Source organism: Castor canadensis, chromosome 11, assembly GCF_047511655.1.
Source record: "Castor canadensis chromosome 11, mCasCan1.hap1v2, whole genome shotgun sequence".
Lineage (NCBI taxonomy): Eukaryota > Metazoa > Chordata > Mammalia > Rodentia > Castoridae > Castor > Castor canadensis.
Genome location: NC_133396.1, coordinates 141,497,018 through 141,520,108, shown reverse-complemented (window position 1 = coordinate 141,520,108; position 23,091 = coordinate 141,497,018). Strand labels below are relative to the sequence as shown.

At 50.9% G+C, this 23,091-nt stretch overlaps 1 protein-coding gene across 2 annotated transcripts in view; it reads right to left on the bottom strand.

Moving 5' to 3' along the window:
• The window catches only part of Itpkb (inositol-trisphosphate 3-kinase B), an 80,437-nt gene that overhangs the window by 36,604 nt on the left and 20,742 nt on the right, over positions 1-23,091 (bottom strand). Inside the window, exon 1 of one of the 2 annotated variants that reach the window (XM_074048843.1) lies at positions 4,589-14,310. The exons of the other annotated variant lie outside the window; for it this stretch is intronic. Within the exon in view, the coding sequence (XP_073904944.1) occupies positions 4,589-4,630 (42 nt within the window). The 5' untranslated portion in view covers positions 4,631-14,310. Of the gene's footprint in view, positions 1-4,588; positions 14,311-23,091 lie in introns of those variants that run through there. 2 annotated transcript variants of the gene reach the window in all.

Sequence of the window (23,091 nt, the reverse complement as noted above, 5' to 3'; positions counted from 1 at the left end):
TGAGGGAACCACGCCGCCGAGGTACTGTTGTCATTTTAAGTGCTTTTTGTCACCGGGAGGCTCCACCCTGCCCCCTTGCCTTGAACCACAGCAGCTGGCCTCTCCTGGGATAAGAAGAAAGGAAAAGTTCACCCCTGTCCTGGATGAATGCAAGCCTTTCAGCCAACCTGCACAGAGCTTGTCAACATCTACCTGGCTGTGTTCCTTCTTATTGCCAAGAAAAAGTCCCCAGATACCAAGTGGACAGTCTCGGAGGCCAAGTCCTTTCATTGCCAAGAGAGCTTTGAGATGCTCTGCCCTCTGAAATCCCCACACTGCAGAAAGTACTCCTGCTACCCATAGTGGACTTCCAGCTGAGTGCCTTGCTCAGAAAGTTAACCAACCCAGTGCTCTAGTGAGAAGACTTAACCAGCATTGCTCAGCCCACAGGCTCTGCTATGGTCCCCAAAGAGAAGCCAAATGGTTCCTTTCTTCCCAGCCTGGTAACAACTGTCGCCTAGAACCACCTCTGTTCTGGCGGGCTGCACTTCAGTACCTTGGGTTAGCCAGCAAGATTGCAATTGCAGACATCTCCATCTTCCAAGTGGTGCAAAGAGGAAGGGAAAGCAATTAGTATTGTTGGGTATATGCTCCATGCCTGGTGTCACACAAGAGAGCTTTTATCCATTCAGTTACACAGCTGCCCTCGCAAGGGCAGGGAGTCAGGAAGTGTAGAAAATTTGATCCACCCAGAGCTCAGAACCAGCCCAGGCTTGCCAGATATCAGGCTGCTTTCCCACAATTGCCTGGGGCATACAGAAAACCACCTTCTTCAAGGTGAAAGATTTGATTCCAAAATTAAATATAGGCTTTTATTTTAAAACCCAATTTACATACTTTTGCGTTGTGCAGACGAGGAGCCGGCCCTTTTCCTTTCCCACTTAGAGCAACATTTGCATGTCTCAGCCTGGACACTTAAACAGTAAGCAGACAGAGGTATTCCAGCTGCCACCTTTTTAGCAACTCTGTAGAACACAATTTCTGACTCTCCAAGCAGTACTCCTGCCTCCCCCTTAAAAATAAATGCTTGTGTCCCAGCGTCTGTTGCTCAGAAAGTCCAGGCTGGAGGTTCAATGCTGCTTATAAGCTTATTGGAAGAATGATGCTATTGAATGCAGAGCTACGTGGAAACAGTGTAGCAGAGAGGCAGGTGGGCCACCTAAGGGCTGGCTCGAAGACATCTCAACCTCCTACATTCCTATCTCCCATCGTCAAAGCAGCACCAGCAGTCAAAGGCCAGTACGCTGGTGGTCTGTTAGACCTTAACCTTGGCTGCATGGTGTCATCACCTGGGAGCTTTACAGCCATTACTGCCTTGTCCCTCTCCTTGTCTGCGTCTTAGTCAGTTCGGAATGCAGTCTGGCATGGCGATGTGTGAATGCTTCCTCCTGAACCTTTGCCAAATGCAGCCTAGGTGAGAGCCATTGGGCTAGTGTTTGATCATCATGGCCAAAAGAGCTCAGAAGACATACATACCGGTCAGCAAGCTGTTCTGGCTCTTGAGAACAGGGCACTCAAGGGGACTCGTAGGTGTTGGCAGTGTAACGTGCAAGGTGAGGTAAAGCAAAGGTCTGGGAGTCAAGCAAGCAAAACTTGTGTCTGAGTTCAGTACTCTGACCACTGTGTGCCCCAGGGCAAGTCACTTAAACCATCCTGACCCTCAGTGTCCTCAAATCTGCACAGTGGCCACCACAATAAAGGAATACTTCCCTTGTGAGGCTGTGGTAAGAATTAGCTGCACTAGGTCATTGCCTGGTGCACACAGTAAATGATACCTGTGACTGTTAGCGGACAGACTTCCCCTGGGATTAACTTAGGTTTGATATGGAAAGAAGAGGTGCTAGAGGCTGACAGTACCTTTGAGGGGGACCCCTTTGGGGAGCAAGATCCCCCTCCTTCCTTGGAGAGCAGCTGTGAGAGCTAAAGGAATGAAGCATTGCGTGACAGGTAGGCTGGACAGCAGGTCAAACATCCAGGACCCCTCCCAGCTTTGCTGCCCCCCAGGAGGTGTGAGTTTACAGGGAGAGTCCAACAACCAAAGAGGTGGCTGTCACACTGGATTGTGCCATCCCAAGCAGCTCTGCCCAAGTTAGGTGTGTGCCTGCCGCCTACTTCCTCCTGCTTCCTCCCATGGGGCTCTGAGGGGGGCAGCCAGCACTGCAACCTGTCACCCATCCTGTACAAATCTGTGCATCAGATGTCCTGATGCAGAGAGGTAGGGATGGAATCCCAACCCCACAACAGGTCCCCACTCATGCTCTGAGCAGCCCAGCATAAAAGACACATTCCTCCTTTCCTGCCTCTCCCCTTTGTCCTTTAGCATCTGTGCACTTGAGGGAGCTCTTTTGCATCCATTATTTCTTGTGGTACTCAAAACTACCCTGTAAGGTGGTGATGGCAGCGACTAAGGTCACCCTAATTCACCAGTAAGAAAACACAAGTACAGGAGGTCTCATAATTTACTCAAGATCAAAGAACCCATTAGAGGCAGAACCAGGACTTGAACCCATCTCTCTCCACCATACTGCGTCCCTTGCCCTACATCCATTTCAAAGGCCGGCATGCACACTGTGTAGAGCACAAGCCATCTCTGAACTGGAATGTGGATAAGGAACTAATAATCTAAGTTCCAGCTGAGCTCCAAGTCCCCCTGGCTACATCCCCAATTCTAGACTGTGAGTTTGGGCAACATATCATTCCCTCTTTCCTGTGCCTCTCTCCTTCCCTCATCTGCGAAAATGGCAAAGCCACCTGCACAAGAGCAGGGTGAAGGAGGACTAAAAAAAATCAACCAGCAAGCATCTTACAACACCTGTGCCCAAGAACATTGCTTACCAATAAGAAAAGAGATGAGGGTGTCTGCAAAGAGCTTGTCCTCTGCTGGTCCAGAGTGGGCACTGTTGCATTCCAGTCAAAGGAGAAACATATCTTAATTCCCTGAGGCATGCCCCATGTTGACAAACAATCTGGCTTTCTGAGTAGCAGGAAAATTTCCAGTCCAAAGAGTAAATGAACTTGAGAAAGGAGAAAAACAGCCTTTTTACAGCATCGGGTTTTCTCTACCTGGGAATTTATTTTCTCCCATCACTGGGCTGAATACTGATGATGGAGCTACAAGGAGCAAAACCAGGGGAGGTAACAGAAGCAGTGTGACCAGAAGGGAACACAGCAGCAAGTGCAAACCACCTACAGAGAACAAGGAGAAACAGCCCTTGTTCATCTGTTACCAGGCCAGCACAAGGCTCCCAGAAGGAGAGGGATACCAGCCCAAAAGCACAGCGGGCAGCCTGCAGGCCCCACTCTCCTGTCTCATGAGCCTGCACAGAATGCCTACATTGGGGTTCACAGAACACCACCCCTCTTTCTGTGTGTATGTGGGGGGAATGGCAACATGTGTGCTTTTTTTTGGCAGTACTGGGATTTGAACTCAGGGTCTCACACTTGCTAGGCAAGCGCTCTACCACTTGAACCACTCTGCCAGCCCTTTTTTGTGTAGGGTATTTTCAAGATAAAGTTTCTTGAACTATTTGCTCGGGTCTTGAACCACAATTCTCCTGACCTCTGCTGCCAAGTAGGCAGGATTACAGGCATACGCAACCAGCACCGGGTTCGCACTTTTTTGTATAACCAGGGTGGGTATCCACAGCAGCAGTGTATGAAGACCTGACATCGTATTTGCCCCAGACCTGGGATCTCTGAGTGACCCTCTTTTCAGGCAGAGTCCTTTGCACAACAGAGGACTCTGGGGAGCAGGCCTTGGGAAAGTCAGCCACAGAGAGGGAAGGAATGCATGCAAGGGCTCCAGGGGCCTGGTGCTCTGGTAATGAAATGAGTTCGTTCGTTCTTCACGGAGCACCACAAGCAGTCATCACACATAACGTACTGCGAGGAAGCCACAGCTGGGACCAGAGTCCGGATCTGAGGGGACCACTGTCCCACTGCCCACCCCCAGGCACCATGGTATCCCTTGCCTCCCACTCCACCATTCACATCCATGGGTCAGCACCCCAGCAGTACAACACTGAACCCAGAATCAGCTGACGGGCAGGTCCTCCACAGGAGTGGAACCCAGGCAGGAACGAGTATTGGTTCCTTCCCACACCTCTTTTTTGTCTTTTTAGTTTTTAATAAGAGATAAGTTTCACTGTGTTGCCCAGGCTGACTGCAAACTCCTGAGCTCACGTGAACCTCCCACCTCAGCCTCCCAAGTAGCTGGGAACTTACAGGGGCGCCACTGTGCCCAACTTCTTTTTTCCCTTTTAAAGTCTGCAGAAGATGTTGAAACCAAGGTGGGGAAGGACAGGTGTCACCATGGGGGAACAACGCTTCAATGGGAGCCGCACAAGGAGAGATTCATCCAGAAGTCTGTGCCATCCACCATCTCTCTAATGCCTACATTTGTTGATGTCCCTTTCAAAACTGGACATGTCCACTGGTCATCTGCGGGCTACTTTTTTGGGCTGGCCTCGATGTTCAAAATCAGGCTGTGCTCCACGCCACACTCGGCCCCACCCCTGCCCCTAGGCTCTGGCAGCATAGCCCTACTCACCACTTCCCAGTCCTGCCGCTTTCTCTCTTGTCTCTTGGCCATGGCTCACGTAGATCTTTCAAGTTGGAATCCAATTTCCCTCCGTACCCAGCCACTGAACTCAACAGCCAAGACTTGGCTGACTGTCTCCACCTCCATGAAGGCTTCACAGATGAACTTTGTCTGGGAAGACCTCCCAGCAAACCCTGGGGCAGAAGCCGCCCCACCCTGGCACAGCCCTCTGAAGCCTCCATGGAGCCTCCACCACTAAGTGACCTAACTGCGTGCCACTGACACTACAGCTCCCAAGGGCAGGCACTGGCTATTTAGCGTGTAACAGGTGCTTGACTCAGTGTTTGTAAGTGAACACACGGCTAGCCGATGAAAAGCCTGAAGGCCCTGCACAGGTTGGTATCCCTTACCCAAAATGCTTTGCACCAGAAGTGTGTTGGATTTCAGATTTTTTCCCCCTGACTTGGGGATATTTGCATTTATACAATGAGGTCGCTTGGGAATGAAATCCAAGTCTTAACATGAAATTCATCTGTGTTTCATACACACCTTATTCACAGAGCCTGCAGGTCATTTTATATAATAGTTTAGCATACCTGTGTTTCGACTGTCACCTACCACATGAGGTTGGGTGTGGAATTTTCCACTTGTGGCATCACATCAGTGCTCAAACAGTTTTGGGTTTTGAATTTGGGGACTGGGGACGTTCAACCTGCACCAGGAGAGGAATTCTGCTGTGTCCGCCACAGAGCCCTGCGCCTAGGGGACAGGGAGTGGCTCATGACTGAGGATGGCAGGGGCTGGAGGCCCACTGGATAGAGACATGCACAAAAGCAGCTGGAGACGGGGAGCAAGGGTGGGAGTGGCGGAAGAAGAGGGGGAGGATAAAGATACCAACAGGAGCCTTATCGCAGATGAAGAAAGTGAGTTGCTATAGGAAAGAAGAGTGAGCACCTAGCTTGGCAGATAAGCTCCTGACCCCACCCAACACCAGGCCATGCCCAGGACTCAGGAGAACCCCAGGGAAAACCATGCAGGCCAGCCGGCTTCCAAACCGGTTCTGTTTGCTGTGACAAGGCACTGGAGGACTGGAGGTGGGTGGGCAGGAGCACCTGCCCTTAAATTATATCTAGGACCTGGCTGGCCAAAGAAGGCCTTCAGTTCCTCAGCTACTCAGTGGGCCTGATTTCACTTCTGGACGTGCTCTGGCATTAACTGAAAAGGAGGTCACAGCGGGTTTCAAAAGAAAGTGGGAAAATTCCCTGGGGTTCACAGAAGTGCCATTACTAGACTCAGATCCTCTGGAGCATTTCTCAGCGTAAGTGGCAAGTTCAGAGGAAAGTTAGGCAAATGGGGGAAATTCAAGAGGATGAGGCCAGGCCCCTGAAGCCCCCATAAGTGCAGTGGGAAAAACCCAAAGTCCTGCATTGCCTCTCCCTATGTTCTGGGGCCCTGACCTGCCATGTTAGACCCTCACCCCACCCCAACCCAGCAGAGACACAACACAACACAAGCCCCATTACAGATACCCAGCCAGTGTGCTCCATAGTAAAAGCCAAAAGGAGACTTCAGGGTCACGGGCCTTGTATAGCTATGCACATTGGTAAGAGTGTATCCCAAGAGGTCTGGGTGCGTGTCCGTTCTCCCTAAGAGTTTCCCTGCACTTGCCATAGTGTGGCCAGCTCAGATGGTGCAGAGCTCCAGGCACCCAAAAAGGCATGCCGGGAAGTGAGGTTCCAGAAGCCTGGACAGGCAAAGCCCCAGAAAGCTGGCTCAGCAGGGATTCCTAGTCTGAAACCTCCAGGAAAGGAGGTCATCTGGGCCAACTCCCTGCCTCACTAAGGGGCACGAGTCATTTGTTTCCTTGGGTTTCTGGTGAATTTGTGCACAGTGAGCTAAAGGGAATACCTAAAAAAGGAAACTTTAGCATCACTGACACTTCAGCTGAAGTAAGTTCAGCGTGGAGCCAAATAAACTGTGGTCAAGGTGAGAAGGCAGGAACAGTGCGTGCAGGAGGCTGCCAGAGCTCTGACACACAGAGCTGTGCCGGCTCCCAAGCCAGGGTGAGCACAGAGCTCTACTCCACGGTCCACACGGAGCTCTCAAACGTGGGCCTGCACAGGGGACACAAGGGCCTGACCATCTGCCGTGGATCTGTGCCACACTCAGACCCCTCGTTCTGGCCCCCAGTTCTGCCAGTCCGAGTCGCACTCTGCCTTCTGTCCCCAGAAAGCTTTGCCAATAGAGACCATGGTGCCACCCACAGGGAAGGAATGCGAGCAACGTATGCGTTACAACACAATCAGCCTCCAAATTTGCCAAGCCAAAGCCAGCAAATGAGAACTGCTTGTGGTCCCAGTCCCAACAGCTCACCTGGAGCCACGGTACCGTCCACTTTCCCTGGGACCTGCCAGGAACCTGGTCACATCTACTTCCTCAAATACTTATCATTTCCTAAGGTAAAATCTGTCACAATCCTTTCCTCTAGCTTTTTGAAATGTGTAGTATGTTACTGTTACATATAAGTTCCCTATTTTTAACAAGAAACACAAGAAAGCCCCCAGTGGCCATAAGTTATCCTTAGGACAAATGTCCTTAGGAAGCCAATACCAAACCTCAGGCCCAAGCCCAAGTGAAGAAGAAGAAGAAATAGAAAGGGTTAATATTTCTGTAAGGGTTTAGGCTGGTGACATTAATGTAACAGAAGTCCCTACAGTCCTTGGGAGTCCCTGAAAGGCAGAAAAAGCCCCTGTTAATCACGGTCCTCTGTATGTGGCAGGGGTCATGCTGTCTCTGGAAATGCAAAGACAAATTGGACAAGGTCCCTGGGAAGCTACCTTAAAAAACTGTTTCTAGAGACCCAGGGAGATGCCTGGACCATCCATTAGTTTAGGGCCCAGAGAGGAGTCACTCCTCCCTGCTGTACTTGGCACTGGTTGATGATGTGGGCCAGGAGAAGAGAGGAAAGTTGGCATCTCCACCTCCACAGCAACCGCACGTGGGCAGGGCTGCAGGCGCTATGCTGGGGCAGCCTGGACCCCCGTGTGGTGACACTCAGGCTGCCAGACCAGCCTCTGAGCCCAAGGCAAGAGCTCTGACACAGCCAAAACTTTCTCCTTCGCCTTCCACCTGCCCTCTGGAGTACCACCAACCATCCTGTGTCCTTCTCTCTGCCAGAGCCACAAACCACCCATGGAGGCTGGTGTGACTCTCCTTGGTCGAACCAAAGACAGAAGGATGGGAGTAGGACAGGATTTGGGGGGAGAGGGGGAGTCCAGAAAGAATGAGTCTAACATTTCTCTGCTTCTATCCACAACCATCTGTTTTCCCCAGTATACTGACATCCAAGTTTATATCCATCGCTCAGGACTACCTTGAGTTTCTTTTGTGCCCTCCTTCAGCAGCTAGTGATTAAAACAGCTCTCCCCATGGAGAGATGTTTAGCTTCACAAAAATTCCGAAGGCCACTGGGGTAAGTTCTCTCGCCAAGACATCTGACAACTGGCCTATTTTTAAAGTCCCAACCAATAATCTCTTAAAAGCACTCTACAACAGACAAAGAGGCAGTGAATGACCAAAAAAGTAATGAGGCCAGTATTAGCTTTTTGTTTTTTAAACAAGCCAGAGTTTAGCCATCCAAAGTGCCCCCACTTAGGAAGCTCTGTGCTGCTTCTACCGGGCTGCAGTTGCTCAGAGCCCTTTTGGAAAATCCGGTCAGGTAACAGTCTGTTTCCTGGGTGTTGTCGTGCAGGATAAAGTAACAGCTGTTCTTCCAGAAGCTGCCTCTGCTGGCCAGGCATGGGGTGGGCGTGGGGTGGAGGCTCCCACAGGTAAATGAACAGGTCTCTCCTGGCGAGGTGCACCATCCGGTTGTGAAAAGAGAACAAAGGGTTTTTTCAGCACATACCATCAGCCAGGTACTGGGCAACATGTTTTGGTAGGTTATACTTAAAATATACCCCAAAACTGTCTTAGATTCAAAGACTGAGACTAAGAGAGGTTAAAGTGACGTGGCCTAAGTCACACAACCAGGAAATTACAGAGCTGGTCCCTGCTCAGGGCTGCCGGGCCCCCATGCTGGCACTCACCACACCAGGGAAGCAGCCCACAGCAAACAGATGGCCCAAGCAGGAGGCTGGCTCAGGACAGGCCTCGGCGGGGAGACCGACCTGGGCCTTGCCACGCTCCTGTCCTGCGTCACTGTCAAACACTGGCCTTGTTTACCTTTTCATCAAGAGTCTATGACAAGTCTAGTGGGCAGGGAGCGTTTGTTCAGATCTAAAACAGAGTTTTTGTACTCCTACTATTTACGTCAACTGAGAAAGACAGATGGACACTCAGGCACGTTCACACACACCTCGCTCACTCGCACAGAGAACCGTCTGTCTGTTCAAGTCGTCCACCTCACCAGGAGGCAGTGCCACCAGACCTTCCTCTCAACATGTCCAAGCTCATTTCTCACCAAAGATCAAACCCGCGTGTCCACTGACGGGTGAGTGGATAAACAAAATCCGGTCCTCAGTACACAGGAATGGGATGCGCCCTTCCTAAAACGCGGGGCAATTGTGACACAAGCTGCCACACGGACAGACCTTGAGGACAGACACAAAAGGGCAAATACTGTCTGATTCCACTTGAACCTACAGTAGTCAAATTCATCGAGTCAGAAGTGGAATGGTGGCTGCAGCGGACTGCAGGGACAAGGCGACGGTTTTGTTCTTTTGCTTTCTGCCGTGCTGAAGACAGAACTCAGGGCCTTACCACTGAGCTACACCCTGAGCTACCAACTTTGTTTTCCAAGATTAAATGAATTCTGGAGATGGAAGGTGGTGATGTGTTAAAATGGTTAAAATGGTGAGTTTTATTCCATGTAAGTATTTTATTTATATATTCATTTTATGTATATTTTTCTACAATTAAAAAAGATGATTTCTTCTCTTCAGGGTAAGAACGTAATCTGTCCATCACATGAACTCTGGACATGTTCATATGATCAGTTTCTATTCTCATCCCAGCCTCGGGTCATGGGGCCTCAGATGAGAGAAGCTGGAGTCAGGCTGGGTGGAGGAAGGCCGGGGAGAAAGAACTCTGCATGCACCATAAGCAGGTTTTCTAAAATCAGCCCCAGAAAATCCCCAAATATATATGAACACCTCAGCCTCAATCAGTTAGCAGGAAGGAAAGGACCTAGAATTAGCAGACACTCTCCACACCCCCGAATTTGCAAAACAGTACTTTGGCTAGTGCAGTCGTACCAATACAGAAGAGCGCAGCAAGCTTTTATGGGGGAGCAATGGAGAGAGACTACCAGTCCTGAGGCTGCTGTCTTTAGGAGAACACTGTTCTCTGGCCGACTTTAACTTCTGCTAGTACTGCTACAACGCCACACGGTCGGTCGAGCCTGTCCTCCTCAGCCACCATGCTCTTCCCAATGCTGTGTATATGACCGCCCTTGCCACCCAGCCCCCCCATCCCATCCGTCAGCATGCTCCATGGGCTTGCTTGATGGGCTCGTTTGCAATCGTCTCAAACCAGTAACAGACCAGTGACAGCCCAGGAAGCAGCATGGTGCTGCATCAGGAGTCCCCAGACCAGGGCCCCGCAGAGCCCCCTAGAATCTGCAGCACTCTTTTTTTGCTCTGGGCTCCCAGGTACCTGCCAAGCCCAAGGATAAAACTGCCTGCAAGGCAGTCAGTGTTCAGTGAGGGGCTACCTGTGCGCACTGCTGTATCTTTACTTCTCCCTGGGCCTTGAAAGCCCTGTGATGTTCAAGTGTTTGAAATGAGAAAGTGGAAGACTCAGCAAATTCCTGAGGAGCAGAGCTAAAACTCAACCCCAAGTCTTCTGACTCAAAGCGCACCCTTTTCCATTATACCAGGCCACCTCTCACAAGGATTTTTTTTTTTTTTAAAGATCTGCTTGCCTGCTTCTCAACTTCTCCAAGTTTTCCATAGGCCCCAGCCCAGCCCCCTTTCCATCTGAGTAAAAAGAGCATCATAGCCGGGTGCCCGTATCTCATTCCTATAATCTCACCTACTCAGGAGGTAGAGATCAGGAGGACTGCCGCTCGAAGCCAGCCTAGGCAAATAGTTTTTTGAGACCCTATCTCGAAAAAAACTCATCACAAAAAAGGGCTGGTGGAGTGGCTCAAGGTGTAGGCCCTGAGTTCAAACCCCAGTATCACCACAAAAAAAAAATAAAAAAACAAGAAAAGTGATCAATGGGTGACACGTGGGCAAAAATGTAACACTTTACAGTTTCACCATCATATCTCACTTGAGCCTCCAAGTCAGGGTATGAGATGTCACACGTTACAGTTGAGGACACTCAGGCTCAGCCCCCAGTCTTTCAAAACTTGGCAAAAGGAGTTTGGACATGATACCTCTGCTGTCCTGTGCACTGTACGATGGGTACCAGCATCCCTGGCCTCTACCTGCTTAAGGCCAGTAGTGCCCCCCCCTATAGTTGTGATAACCAAAAATGTCCCCGGCTATTGCCTAAATCCTCTGAGGGTCCAACTGGCCCCACTAAAAACCACAGGGTAAAACAAGCGGTTTAATCAAATGGAAACCCCTGGGTTAATCTTGCCTTGATTTGACTTGATCAATGTCAGGGTTGGAAGGCTGCCGGGCAGTATTTGACTATAGGCCTCTTTATGCGTCCTACCTTCTTAAAGAACTAGGAGAACAGTGAGTGCAAAACTCACAGAAAGCAAGGGTCAAAAGTGTCCCGGTGAGAGCCAGTGATGCAGCTCAGCGGTGGAGCGCTTGCCTTCCATGCACAAGGCCCTGGGTTCCCTCCCCAGCACTGCAAAGAAAAAAATTATTGAAATGCTAAGCTAAAATCAAGTAATAAAAGAGTGTAAATGTCTGCTATTTTGGTTTTAAGGAGATTGATCATTCAGAGTGAGGCTGGCGCTGGTTTTATAGCAGGTAATGTGTGGAAGACTGGGGGGCTGGGGGCAACCTCAGTTCTGTGAGCAGAGTCCTGCCAATGTGACCAAGGAGGGAGCCTGACATCCGAGCACATCCAGCCACCCTCTTTCCCTCTCTTCCACTGCAACAGAACCCCCTCCCGGCCCCACCAGCTTCCTACCTCCCCTGCAGCTCAGGGCTCCATCTCTCCCCTCACTCGGCTCTTCTGCAGCAGGGGTCAGGCCTATGGCAGAGGTAGCGGGTATCTGGAAGAACTTAGGAAAGGAAGGCAGTAGGGAAATGGAGAAGAGGCAGGAATTGGAGAAGCCACAGCAGGGCCCCACAGCTCTACAGTGAACCCCCACAGGAGGGTGAGGTGAGAGGGAAGACGAAAGGGACACAACCAGGAGAGAAGAAGGAGAATGGGGGAGGGGGTACACATGACACTGACAGCTCCCAGCCTTCTGCCATGCATCCCCACTGTCCCTTCCCTCTGTTGTCACCTCCTTTCTTGCTTCTCTTCTTGTCCAGGGCACCCAGCTTGGCCCACTGCCAACCCATTAATGCTGCTACCCTGGGAATTCAAGACACGCTTAGAATCCTAGCCCTCCCGATCACTAGCTGTGGGAGTACAGGCCAGTTTATTTGACGTATCTAAGCCTTGGTTTTCATATCTCAGACTGGATAATAGCATGTTTGGCATGAGATTAAATGTGAATTAAATTAGAAGTACATAGATGGCCATTAAGCTATCACCCCACCTACACACACGATGCTTGGTGCAGAGGAAGCGCTCGCTGGTGGCCAGTATGAGTTATAATGCAAATCCCGGCAGGTAGACAATAACCACACTTAACTGTTGCGAGCGAGCACAGGTTTCCACCTCTGACAGGGCCAAGGCTCGGAGAGGAAGCAGCAGAGGCCTGGCCCCTGGGGACGCTGTTCTCCTGGGAGCATCTCAAACTCAGAGCAGCATTAGCTGCTACTATTTCTTAGGTCCCTCTAGAGACAAAGTGACTGCTAAGATAGCTGACACTCTCCAAAGAGTCACAGCTGGTGTTAGCAATGAAAATATTAATACTACAACAACACAGTGATATCTTTATATCCCATCAGGGCTCAGACTATTTTCTAAGTGTCTCCCGAGCCTTCCTGAAGTCCCAGCAACCCAGAGACATCGCAAAGGGGATGTGTTCCGAGCCTCCCTAAAGCATGAGTCTCCCCCGCAGCCCCACCAGCAGGGAGGGAACCTTCCCACTCCCAAGATAACCACATGGGGCACAGATGACCCTCAATGTTATGGGCTTCCTACAGAAAGGACAGGTACAGTGGCCCTAATTAAGCCACCTCATGTCGTCTACCAGACCTCAACTGTGGGTGGAAAGTGTCAGCTTAAAGGTGGGTCCAGGGAGAAAGGCACTGATTTAGGTTACATGCCCACTGCCACCTGGTCAACCTCTCTGACTCAGTGTCCTGGCCTGAAAGGTGGAGGCAGAGCAGTTCTGGGAGGAGTAATTAGGGCATGATGTGTGTAAGAGCATGGCAAGGACAGCGTGTGACAAAAGCTCCAGACACGTGAAAGGTTTTTCCCCTTTCCCCAGTGAGCAAATCTAAACCGTCCACACTGCGGAGCTCATGAGAAACACCTCCGCCTCTTGGACAAGTAAGCGCTCTGGCGCAGACGTAGCTCCACCCCAGCAATGAAGAGGCCGAGGTCCTGTCCCCAGTCCTGCAATGCTGGGAAGGGGCTGGAAAGTCAGGTGAGGGGGTCACTGGGCCTACCTCTGGCTCTGTCTCAACAGCTGTTCACTTCTGCTAAGGGAAAAGCTGAACCTGAATGTCCCTTGCTTGCACGTGCCCTGGGCCTTTCGTGGTTCCAAGCAGCTGATGAGCACAGATGTCACTGTCCTTCACCATGGCTGTCGGAGCTAGAAAGGGGAGGTGAACACAGGCGAAGACACTGGCCACTGGCCCAGGTGGCATTAGTGCAAGAGAGATGCTCTTGAGTTTCCTGGGCACAGAACCAGACCTGTCCACACCGAGTGGCTGGAGGATGCTAGCTCTTGGGCCTCACCACACAGGCGTGCTTTCCTAACTGGACGTTAAGGGGTCCCCGAGTGGCCAGACCCTTCTGGGGCAACCACGGTCATAGCCACAGTTGGCTGCCCACAAGTCCAAGGCCATCAGACCCAGAGGCGCGCGCACACACACACACAACTCTGTACAGACAGATGGAGTGACGCTGCCTCAGGGTAGAATGACTGCAGGCTGTGTCCGCACAACCGGTTCCAACCTTGTTTTCTGTCCCCTAAATGTCACGGGAACAGGGGAATCACCAAACCCTGTGACTCCTGAAGGAAAAGGCTCTGTATAAGTTGTCTTTGTTTTTCCAGAGCAGGCATTCAGGAAATTTCTGTTGATGAAGATCAGGGACTCCTGACCTTAACTCCTTAAGTTCTGAACTGAACAAGGCTGACCTTCAGGGCTAAGGAGGGCAGGAGCTGGCCAGCTGGCCTCTCAGAGGCAAATGACTTCCCTCGAGGGGTGCTCTGAGACGGTCAGAGAACCTCTAGAATCCTAGGAGGTGTGCACCTTGACATGGCACCGAGTCTTGCCTCAGTCTAGACCAGAAAAGACAGAGCCCAGGTGACAGGTGTAGTCCGCTCATTACGTGACTGGGTCATTTCCAAGCCGTAAGGCTGGAGAAGAAAGAAAACGTCTCTCAGGGAGCAGGGGGACCCCAAAATTAGGTAGCTGCTGCCCGAAGTCAGAGCACAGACAAGGCGCCCGCCCACCAGCTGGTCACCCAGCATGGGCTGCTCACCACTACTCACAGATCATCTCCAGAAGAGTACTGGGCAGGCCAGCTCCTCTGCTCTGCTCATCTCCCAAGCTGGCACCCTCTCCCACCTGCAGGAGCTGCTCACTGAAAACTAGTAAGAGCTGAGCTGCTGAATCTGCAGCCCAAGAAGGAGCAGAATCAAGCCAGTCTGGTCTGGACACTAGCAACTGCTGGGAAGGACCAGGGAAGAGCTGGGTGTAAGGAACAATGCCGCAAGTTGTCCTCAGGCGCCTTGAACTCTGCGTGGCCCCCTGGCCTCCTCTCACCCCCCCCCCACCTCCCGTAAGGAAACAGCCTGGCTTTCTAATGTGCTGATAATACAGCCTGTTGGGCCAAGTGGAGGGAACGGCCTCAACAGGGAGGGAAGTCCTCAGTGGCCATTTCTGCATGGTAGAATGGTGGGAGCAGCGGCCTCCTTGTTACAGCAGCCCTGTGACAGAGAAAGAAGAACACAGAGTGGCAGGATGGTCCCTGCTCAGCCTGTGGACTCAGAGGAGCATCTCTGAGGGGCCCAATGCCCCATGCACCCCACCAAACTGCTGACTCCGCTGATTCCCTGACCCAACCGACCAAATTAGGGGGCACATGGAGCTGCTGAAAGCCCAGACTCTGCAGCAGGCAGCCTGGGTTCACACTGGAATTTTCTCTGACACTTGAGAAGTTACTTAGTCTTTCTGTGCCTATGCTTCCTCATCTGAAAGAGACATGTTAGTAACATGAATGAACCTCAGAGGGCCACCGTGAGGATTAAATTAAAAAAAACTCGGATAATTCCTGCATACACATGGCACTGTAGGAGCAATGCCATAACCATCTGTACTGGCAGCTCTGCAGCAACAGGCCTTACTGGGATATTCTCCCGAACACCCAGTATAGCCCAGCCTCGTGAATCAAAGTAATAACAACAAAAGTAAGTAAATAAGTACCATTTCCACATACACACGGCACTTACATCACTCAGTACCCACCTCAGCTCACAGAAGATGAGCACCTGTGTAGGATGATGTCAGTGAAGGACCAGGCTGGGGTAGACTCGGCCTCTGACCCCAGAGCCTGCTTCCTCTCCCGGCAGGTGCACTGCCTGACCCCTGAACGTCACCTTCTAGCCCCTTCACCCTGAGCAGAACAGAATGGGAGCAGGAGAGGAAGAGCACGCACAGGAGGTGCTGGGAGCTTGTGCAGAAACTCACTGCCCTGTGTTTCTCATCGATTGCAGCTTTGATTTTTAGGTGACAGAGCAGACAGTCTCAAACTGTCTGTGTGGACATGTGATGTGGCCTTCTGTCCTAGCTGCCCAATGACACTGACTGCTCATGTTCACGCATCCCCCTCCCCGTCAGAACTTCAAATGCTTTGGGCACTCTGACAGGAAACCATCCACAGGGTCTGTGCCAACTGCAGTGAGACCCTTGGTGTGTAAGCCCAGAACTCCTGCTTCAGGGAGGAGTGTCCTTCCTACAGAAGGGACACAAGATAAAAATCCCAACAGGAGCATGTCTGTAAGCACCTGTCACAGCAGCTCAACCTTGGAAATGACATCCCCCATTTCCTTCAAGGACTTCAGCCCTTACACTCCAAAGACACACGGAGCTCAGTAAACTGTCAGCACGGCAGGGAGGGGTGGAGGCGTGCCAGACGCCTGCTGCTGACCAGGTCTGAAGAGGGCCACCTCAAGGGCACTCACTCATCCACCCAGCGGTGAGCAGAGGGCTTCATGTCGCCGTGTCACCATCAGCACTTCCTAATTCTGCAGAACGACAGTACCAAGTAGCTGCTTCCTGCTCACCAGTGGCTTCCTTAACACCACTCTTCTCCTCCTTCCCGAACACCCGCGCACACAGAGAGGGGACCAGGAAAGGCAGGAAATGCTTGGCTAAGACCAGGCAAACAGAGGAGAATGGCATTAGGTCTATGTTGAGCAGGACAACTATTCTCCCAGTTTCATAATGAAGGTGCCTTCTGCTGGGGTCGCCCATACTTTTCTTAGGGTACTGTTACAGCCTCTGCTTCAAAACTGTCACCATGCCTACAGAGATAACCAGAGATGAATAAACTTGGCCCAGGAAGGGCTTAGGTTTAATTCAATCACCCAATCGATCACACTCATTTAATCACTCAGCTCCAAGACACCCGAAGCACTCCTGAGAGTCTCTGCCCTGGGCCCACGGGCCTTCTCCATGTCCAGCCTGGAACCTCTAGGACCGTCAGAACCGGAACCGAGGTGTGCCACTAGGAAGGCAAGGGTAAGGGCCGTCCATCATGGTCCCCAACAGGCAGTGTCCCCAAAGTACTTATCTGTCCAGCTCCAGGAACTACCAGTCAGCATTTTATTCCTTTCTAATTAAACTTTTTTTTTTCTGCAACGGATAATCCACACTGACCCCACCGGGGGAAACTGGAGCGCGGGAGGACTGCTGCAGGGGCTTATTTTCCTAACAGAAAAACCTCAATCGAACGCGCCCTGCGTTTCAGCAGCTTGAACGCTGAGTTCTGCAGGATGCAAGCTGCGCTCGGCTTGCCACGGGCCAAGTGGTTCCGAGAGAGAAAGTGATTCCGAGGGAGACCGGGAATGTCTGGGTGGGTGAGGGGAAAAATGTGCAGACACTGCTGCAAAGTCCTCTTGCGTTCGCGGCCCGGGCCCCACGCGGAAGCCTCGGCGGCGAGGGGGCGCCGTCACGTGACGGGGAGGCGCCCCGTTACCCAGGCAACAGGGGGCCCGAAAGCCGAAGCCCGTTGGCTGGGCAGCATGGGAAGCCGAGGGGAGCCGAGAGGAGCCGAAGGCATCTCGTCCCGGGAACCTTGCGGCTGCTGCTGCTGCAAAAAGCACGGATGTGTTGGGGCGGTGCGTGTGTTAAAAGTCTGTTTCCCCAATTGTAAGAGGGGTAAACACCTTGGTAGGGCTTTTGTGGGGTTCAAAAGGGGCACTTTCACCCCCTGGAGCAACAGCCTTGGGTCCCACTCGTGGATTTTTCGTGCATGTTTTTGGTCAGTACTGGGGTTTGAACTCAGGACCTCGCGCTTGCGAGGCAGGCATGCTCTCACCACTTGAGCCTCTCCGCCAGTCCTAGACCCGGCGAGACTTATAATTAAATCTTCTGCTCAATTCAATTACGTTTGGAATATGAAAAGGGGGGGCCCGCTAAATTGATGAGTATAAACACCCATAGTAGGAGCACTTCAGAATGTTTAGTGTACCATAAAATACCAATTACAAAGTATTTACTCTTATTAAATTAGTACCCAAATGTAATTACACATGGCCAAGAAAGTAATAACACGACTTATCTTTTAAAAACATTACATAATCGAGGCTGGCCACACCCCAACAGACAACATAACCAGCCAGTGTCTGAGTTTCCAGTGTAAAACCTTGTATCCCAGGCTGGAGAAGACCCCAGCTCTCTCCTGTCCTGGGTCACCATGGAAAACTGAGCTGAACAGGCAACTGGAGATTTTCTCACAAGAAAAATGAACAAAATGATGTGACAGTGCACGGGACAAATACGAAGGAAAGGAGAGTTTACAGTGACTTGAGCCAGAGCAGTCATCATTTTGGCAACCTGACAGCCCCGCTTTCTTCCTGAGACCATGAGCTACTTAAACAATACAGGATGGACCGTCTACACTGTGCACCCAGTCTAGGGCTAACAGGCTTCCACCTTCACAGCTGATAGGAGAAAACCTGTTCCCTCACCCAGCTTTGTATGAACTTAAAATCCTGAGCTGGAACAAACTTTCCTACAGGCTGCTTTGCAAGGTAGAACAGACTCCTCGTAAAACTCAGAATTTAAAAGAACTACTGGGACAAGTATGTGCTTTAAAAAAGAATCACCATATGGCTCTCACTTTGCCAGAAGTGTTAAATGATCAGAGATGAATTCCAGAATAGGTAGCAAGTAAGAACAGCATTACTAACTGTGGTAGAGACCAGAAGGGTCTAAATTCAACATCAGTGACCCAAAAGCGTGCCACACTCAAGGCCCATCTCTTACATGTCAAAATCATCCCAAAATTTCATAAACACTTTAGGAGCTAATCCCTTCATCACAGACCCTGCATTTTCCAGAAACATTCTAGTGACCAGCAGGAGGAAAGAAAAGTTTCCAGAAACATAATGCTGGAATCAAAAAGTTCTGATACTCTGCTGCCCCACGCCCTGTCAATTTCCTGGGTCAAATCCAAACAGGCAGAATGCCTGCACACACCATCAGGCACACATACCCTCACACTCCCACCAGAAAGACTCCAGTCTGCGACTGGACTGCCTCCTTCCCATTTCAGAGGCCGGCCGACCTCCACAGCTGGAGGCTGCGAGCATCTTTCCCGCAGCTGTTATCAACTTATTCTGAGTGTTTTTGCCTGACCTCTGAGAACGGGTCTGTGAGCTAAAGGTTCCTTAGGTCTCCCTGTAAGTCAGGTCGTTTGAGGAATTAGGAACTCCCAAGTCTCTGAGAGCTGAAGCGAAGCCTCTTGAACAGGCAAGCCTGAAGTGCTGGGGCAGCAGTCGAGGAGCAATCAGAAGGAATTCCTCTCCCATCCTCCAACACCTAAGCACTGTCTGCTCACATAAACATCGGCTCAACCAGCCTGTTCGTTCTTGTTCCAAGCTGCTGAAGGGCTTTGAGAGGAGGCTAAGAGGCAGCGGCAAAGCTTGCTAACAGCTGCTGGGAGTTGCCAGGAGCACCTGGGCAGATGCTCGTCCCTCCCATGTGGTAGAGGCCAAAGAGCTCACTAAGACAATTTCCACCCCACAAACCAGGAAGATTTCAATCGTTTCAGTCATGCACAATACAAAATTTAAAAGAAGTAAGTTGAAGAGAAAGACTAAGGTGTCACAAAGCTGAACTCAATCCTGAAAATGGCAAATTATAAAATACATAAAATTACCTGACAGTAAAACCCTTTGGATGTTGACAGTAGTTTCCTCCAAATTAGGACAAGAGGCTTCCCTTCCCAGGGTTCCTTTTCTTGTGGGGGGTGGGAAGGTGAGCACTGGGGTTTGAACTCAAGGCCTTGCACATACTCGGCAGGGCTCTGTCAGTTGAGCCACACCTCCAGCATTTCTGCTTTGGTTCTTTTTGAGGTAAGGTTTCATGCTGGTGCCAGGGTCTGGACTGTGATCTTCCTATTATTCCTCCCATCTAGCTGGGCTGACAGGCGTGCACCACTGAGCCCAGTCATTGGCTGAGATGGGGGGAGGGTATCTCTCAAACATTTTGCCCAGTCTGGAAAACCTCCATCCTCCTGATCTGTCTCCTGAGTAGCTATGGTTACAGGTGTGTGTCACCATGTCCACCTCCATCTCTGGATTCCTTGACGGGAACCTTCTAGAAGCTGGTTTTCTAAGCTGAATGGACAATAAGTCTTTGGGTTCTAAACCCACAGACTAAGGTTGAGACAGGCTTCTAGCTATAACATCCTAGGAGGCGAATGGCCTGTGAAATCCATTTTCAATCATTTTTCAAAATGGCGCCAGACCCGAGATGGGTTAAAAGCACTAATCTGGTTCAGTTGCTGGATTCCACAGCTAAGTCCCAGAAAGCTCAGTTGAGTGCTCCAGGTGGCAGAGCAAATTATATGTCACCTTCTAAAGCTGGCCAGGGCCTGTGGGAGGAGAAGAGGACACCACACGAGCCCACAGGCCTTTTCCATTTCTAATTACAAGGATTCTGAAAAGTCTCCAGCCGCCACTCTGTCTAGCTTTCGGGGCTTGGGTGTGTCAGCTGCCACTCTGTTGCCAAGGTGTACAGATGGCCAGGGGACAGGGGTGGTTGGATGTAGCAGGCAGCCAGCCAGCTAGTCCCAGACACCAGCTGTCAAATTGCTTCTGGGGGCTAAAAGGGGTTTCTGAGAAGCCCAGGGTGAGGCACAGTTCAATGCTCCAAGGACCCATCACAAAGGTTGGTTGCATCAGAAAAAAATCAGCAAAAACCACTGCCCTCCAGTACCATAGGGTTTCTGTGTCCAGGCCAGACCAATTAAGAACAGTTTCACAAGGGATCAAAAGGGACCTACAAGACTAATTCAGAATGAAAACTGTTGCAAAATGAGGTACAGTTTTCAGAGATTACCAGCAGATGAAAAAAATATTTATAAATAACCTAACCCATAGCTTACCACATGAAAATGCTATCAGTGTGTGGTCAGTGGTTTCTCCCCAGGGATAAACAGGCAGCTTACACGTGGATTAAAGGCCATTGGCACCAAAACATGGTAACGGAAGGACTCCAAATTCAAACTTTAAGGGACAATTAGATGATTTCAAACTGCAAGGAAAACCCTGTGGTGGAGTAATTGGTCTTTCCAGAGAGGAGAGTGGGAAAATGAAACAAGCCATCCTTTCCTTCGGCCCTTGACCCTCAGCCTCTGACCTTGAGTGCAAGGAGACCTATCCCAAGGAAGCAGTGAAGCCAGAGGAAAAGGGGTGATATTTTAGGAACATGCTCACTGCTGCCCATGGTGATGACTCCCAGGGAAGACAGAGCTGTCACCAGGTAAACGCAGGTGATGACAGTGAGGCAGTGGCTCAAAGCTTGGGCCCAGTGTCAGACAGCAGCTCATCACCACACACTCGCCACACTTCCTCAAACACCAGCAGTGTGCAGGGCCTGTTCTGTGAATAGGTTACCACGAGGACTCAGCCAGGTGATCCACATTCAGAACAGCGCCCCACAGAGAAGAACGTGACCAACGTTCGCTGTGCTGATTACTACGTGGTCATTTAAAGTGGCAAGCAGATGACCTGTGTCCATCCGAGATAAGAACGTGCAACGTGGTGTTGAAATGATAGAATCAAGAGACAAAACTGGAACAATCAGGTTATAAGTATAGAAAGCAAAATTCTCTTATCAAAGACCAAGTGCCCTTAAACTATGTCTAAGTTTTTATGACCACCACCAAAAAGAACAAGAGACACCCTCAGCACACCTAACTAAAGTCTTTGCAGAATCAGACATCCACATCTCCCTGCTAGAAATCCAGGGTAAATACTGAGTGCCAGAAGCTACTTTCATGCCACAGGCTGGCTCCAGCACCTGCATGTGACATCTGCTCAAGGCCACATTGAGCCTTTAGAGAAAGATGTCCTGGTCTTAGACGCCGGGAAGAACCACCCTGTCCTTTTCCCTCCTGGGATGTTCCCATGTTCCCACAGGACACTTTTAGTAGCAACAGCCACCCTGTGACAGTGAGAAGAGACAAGGAGGGAGAGCTACTGTTTGCTGCTGCTTGTAGCTAAAGATTTCTGGATTAAGGAGGCAGGGAGTCCATGCAGCATCCCGAGGGAGGCCTACAGCCCCTAGCCCTGGGCCAGATTCTGCCAAGATCCCTTGTTCTACCTCATCCTTGGAAAGAGTCTAGGGGAAGTGGGGAAAGAAAACACACTAGTCTGTCCACCCCAGCATAAAGGAGCTATGCCCAGCCTGAGGACACAGCAGGTAGCAAGCAGGTGGCAGCACTGGGCAGCAGAGCCTGATATCTGGCCCCTATCAGGGGACCTCCAGGGGCCTCCTGGCCATCACCAATGTGGTTTTTTGATTCACCCACTTCACAAAAACTGTGACAAGCTGTCCTCGAAGGCAGACTGACAGAGGAAGCACCAGGTGCCCGGTTACATTTCACACAAAGGGTCAGCAACTTCCTAGCACAGGTATGTCCTATACGTGATGCTTCTGTAGGCACCAGGCTAGGATGACACCTCTGCCCAAAACCAGACACACAGATGGCCTCCCCGTCCCACTGCTGCCTGGGCTGCCCCGACGAAAGGAGGACAGTTGTTTGTGGCTCAGCTAAAGGAGGACAGTTGGTGTCTGGTCCCTTGAAGGTCTCCGATGGGTCTGGGAATATCTGATGTGCATTTTATAGTGACACACAAGTGCAGAAGTGAGGCACTTAAAATGTAAGTGCAAAGGCAGGCGTCACTGTGGGCTTGAGAGGTTCAGAGACTATGCAGCTGGTTGTGGGACAAGCTTGGGGGGGGGGGGACAGCACAGTGGTTCCTGGCACCCGTCCTCCTCCCGCAAGGACTTCTCAGATGCAGCAGAAGGGATGAGAATTCCCTGGCCTGACTGTCCTGTATGAAATGCCTGTGACAAGGATGGGAAGTGGCTAAGGGGCCACACTGGCAGCAACTGTCTAGACTCCCCTTACCTGCGGTCACATTGTCCTCCTAGTCTGTTTCCACAGATCCCCAGGGACAAGGGCAATGCTTAACCTGCTTGGTGCAGCACTGTCTCCCTGCTCACAAACAACCCTCGGCCTCTGACCTTGACTTCAAGGAGCCTTGTTTCCTGGAACCTCACTCTATGGTTCCTGTTTTGCACTCCTTAAGTGTCCTGCCCAGAGCCAGCACTGGCCCAGAACTGAGGGCATCATAAGTACCTGTAAGGAAACAGTTCCCTGGTAAAGATCCATGACCAACTGGCCACAAAACTGAGCCACATCTAGGTGACTGACAACTCTGTCTTCCCTGCCTGTCTCGTTTTCCCCAATTTGATAACTTGAGAAGTTTGGGATACAGCAGCTGGTACCTGCGACCCTCAGGGGAGCAGAAGGGAGGCAATGGGAGTGCCTGTGTTCTCGGACCCCTTTTCATTACTTGTCTTTCTTTCTTTCCAGCAGAGTTTCAGGGTGACCAAACAGAAGCTGCAGATGAGAGGGAAGTGAGCAGGGGTGGCTGTATAGTCTGCAGGGTCAGAGCAGAGAGAAAATGCAGAACCTCTCACTCAGAAAGCAGGAAAAGGTGCCATGAAAGATGG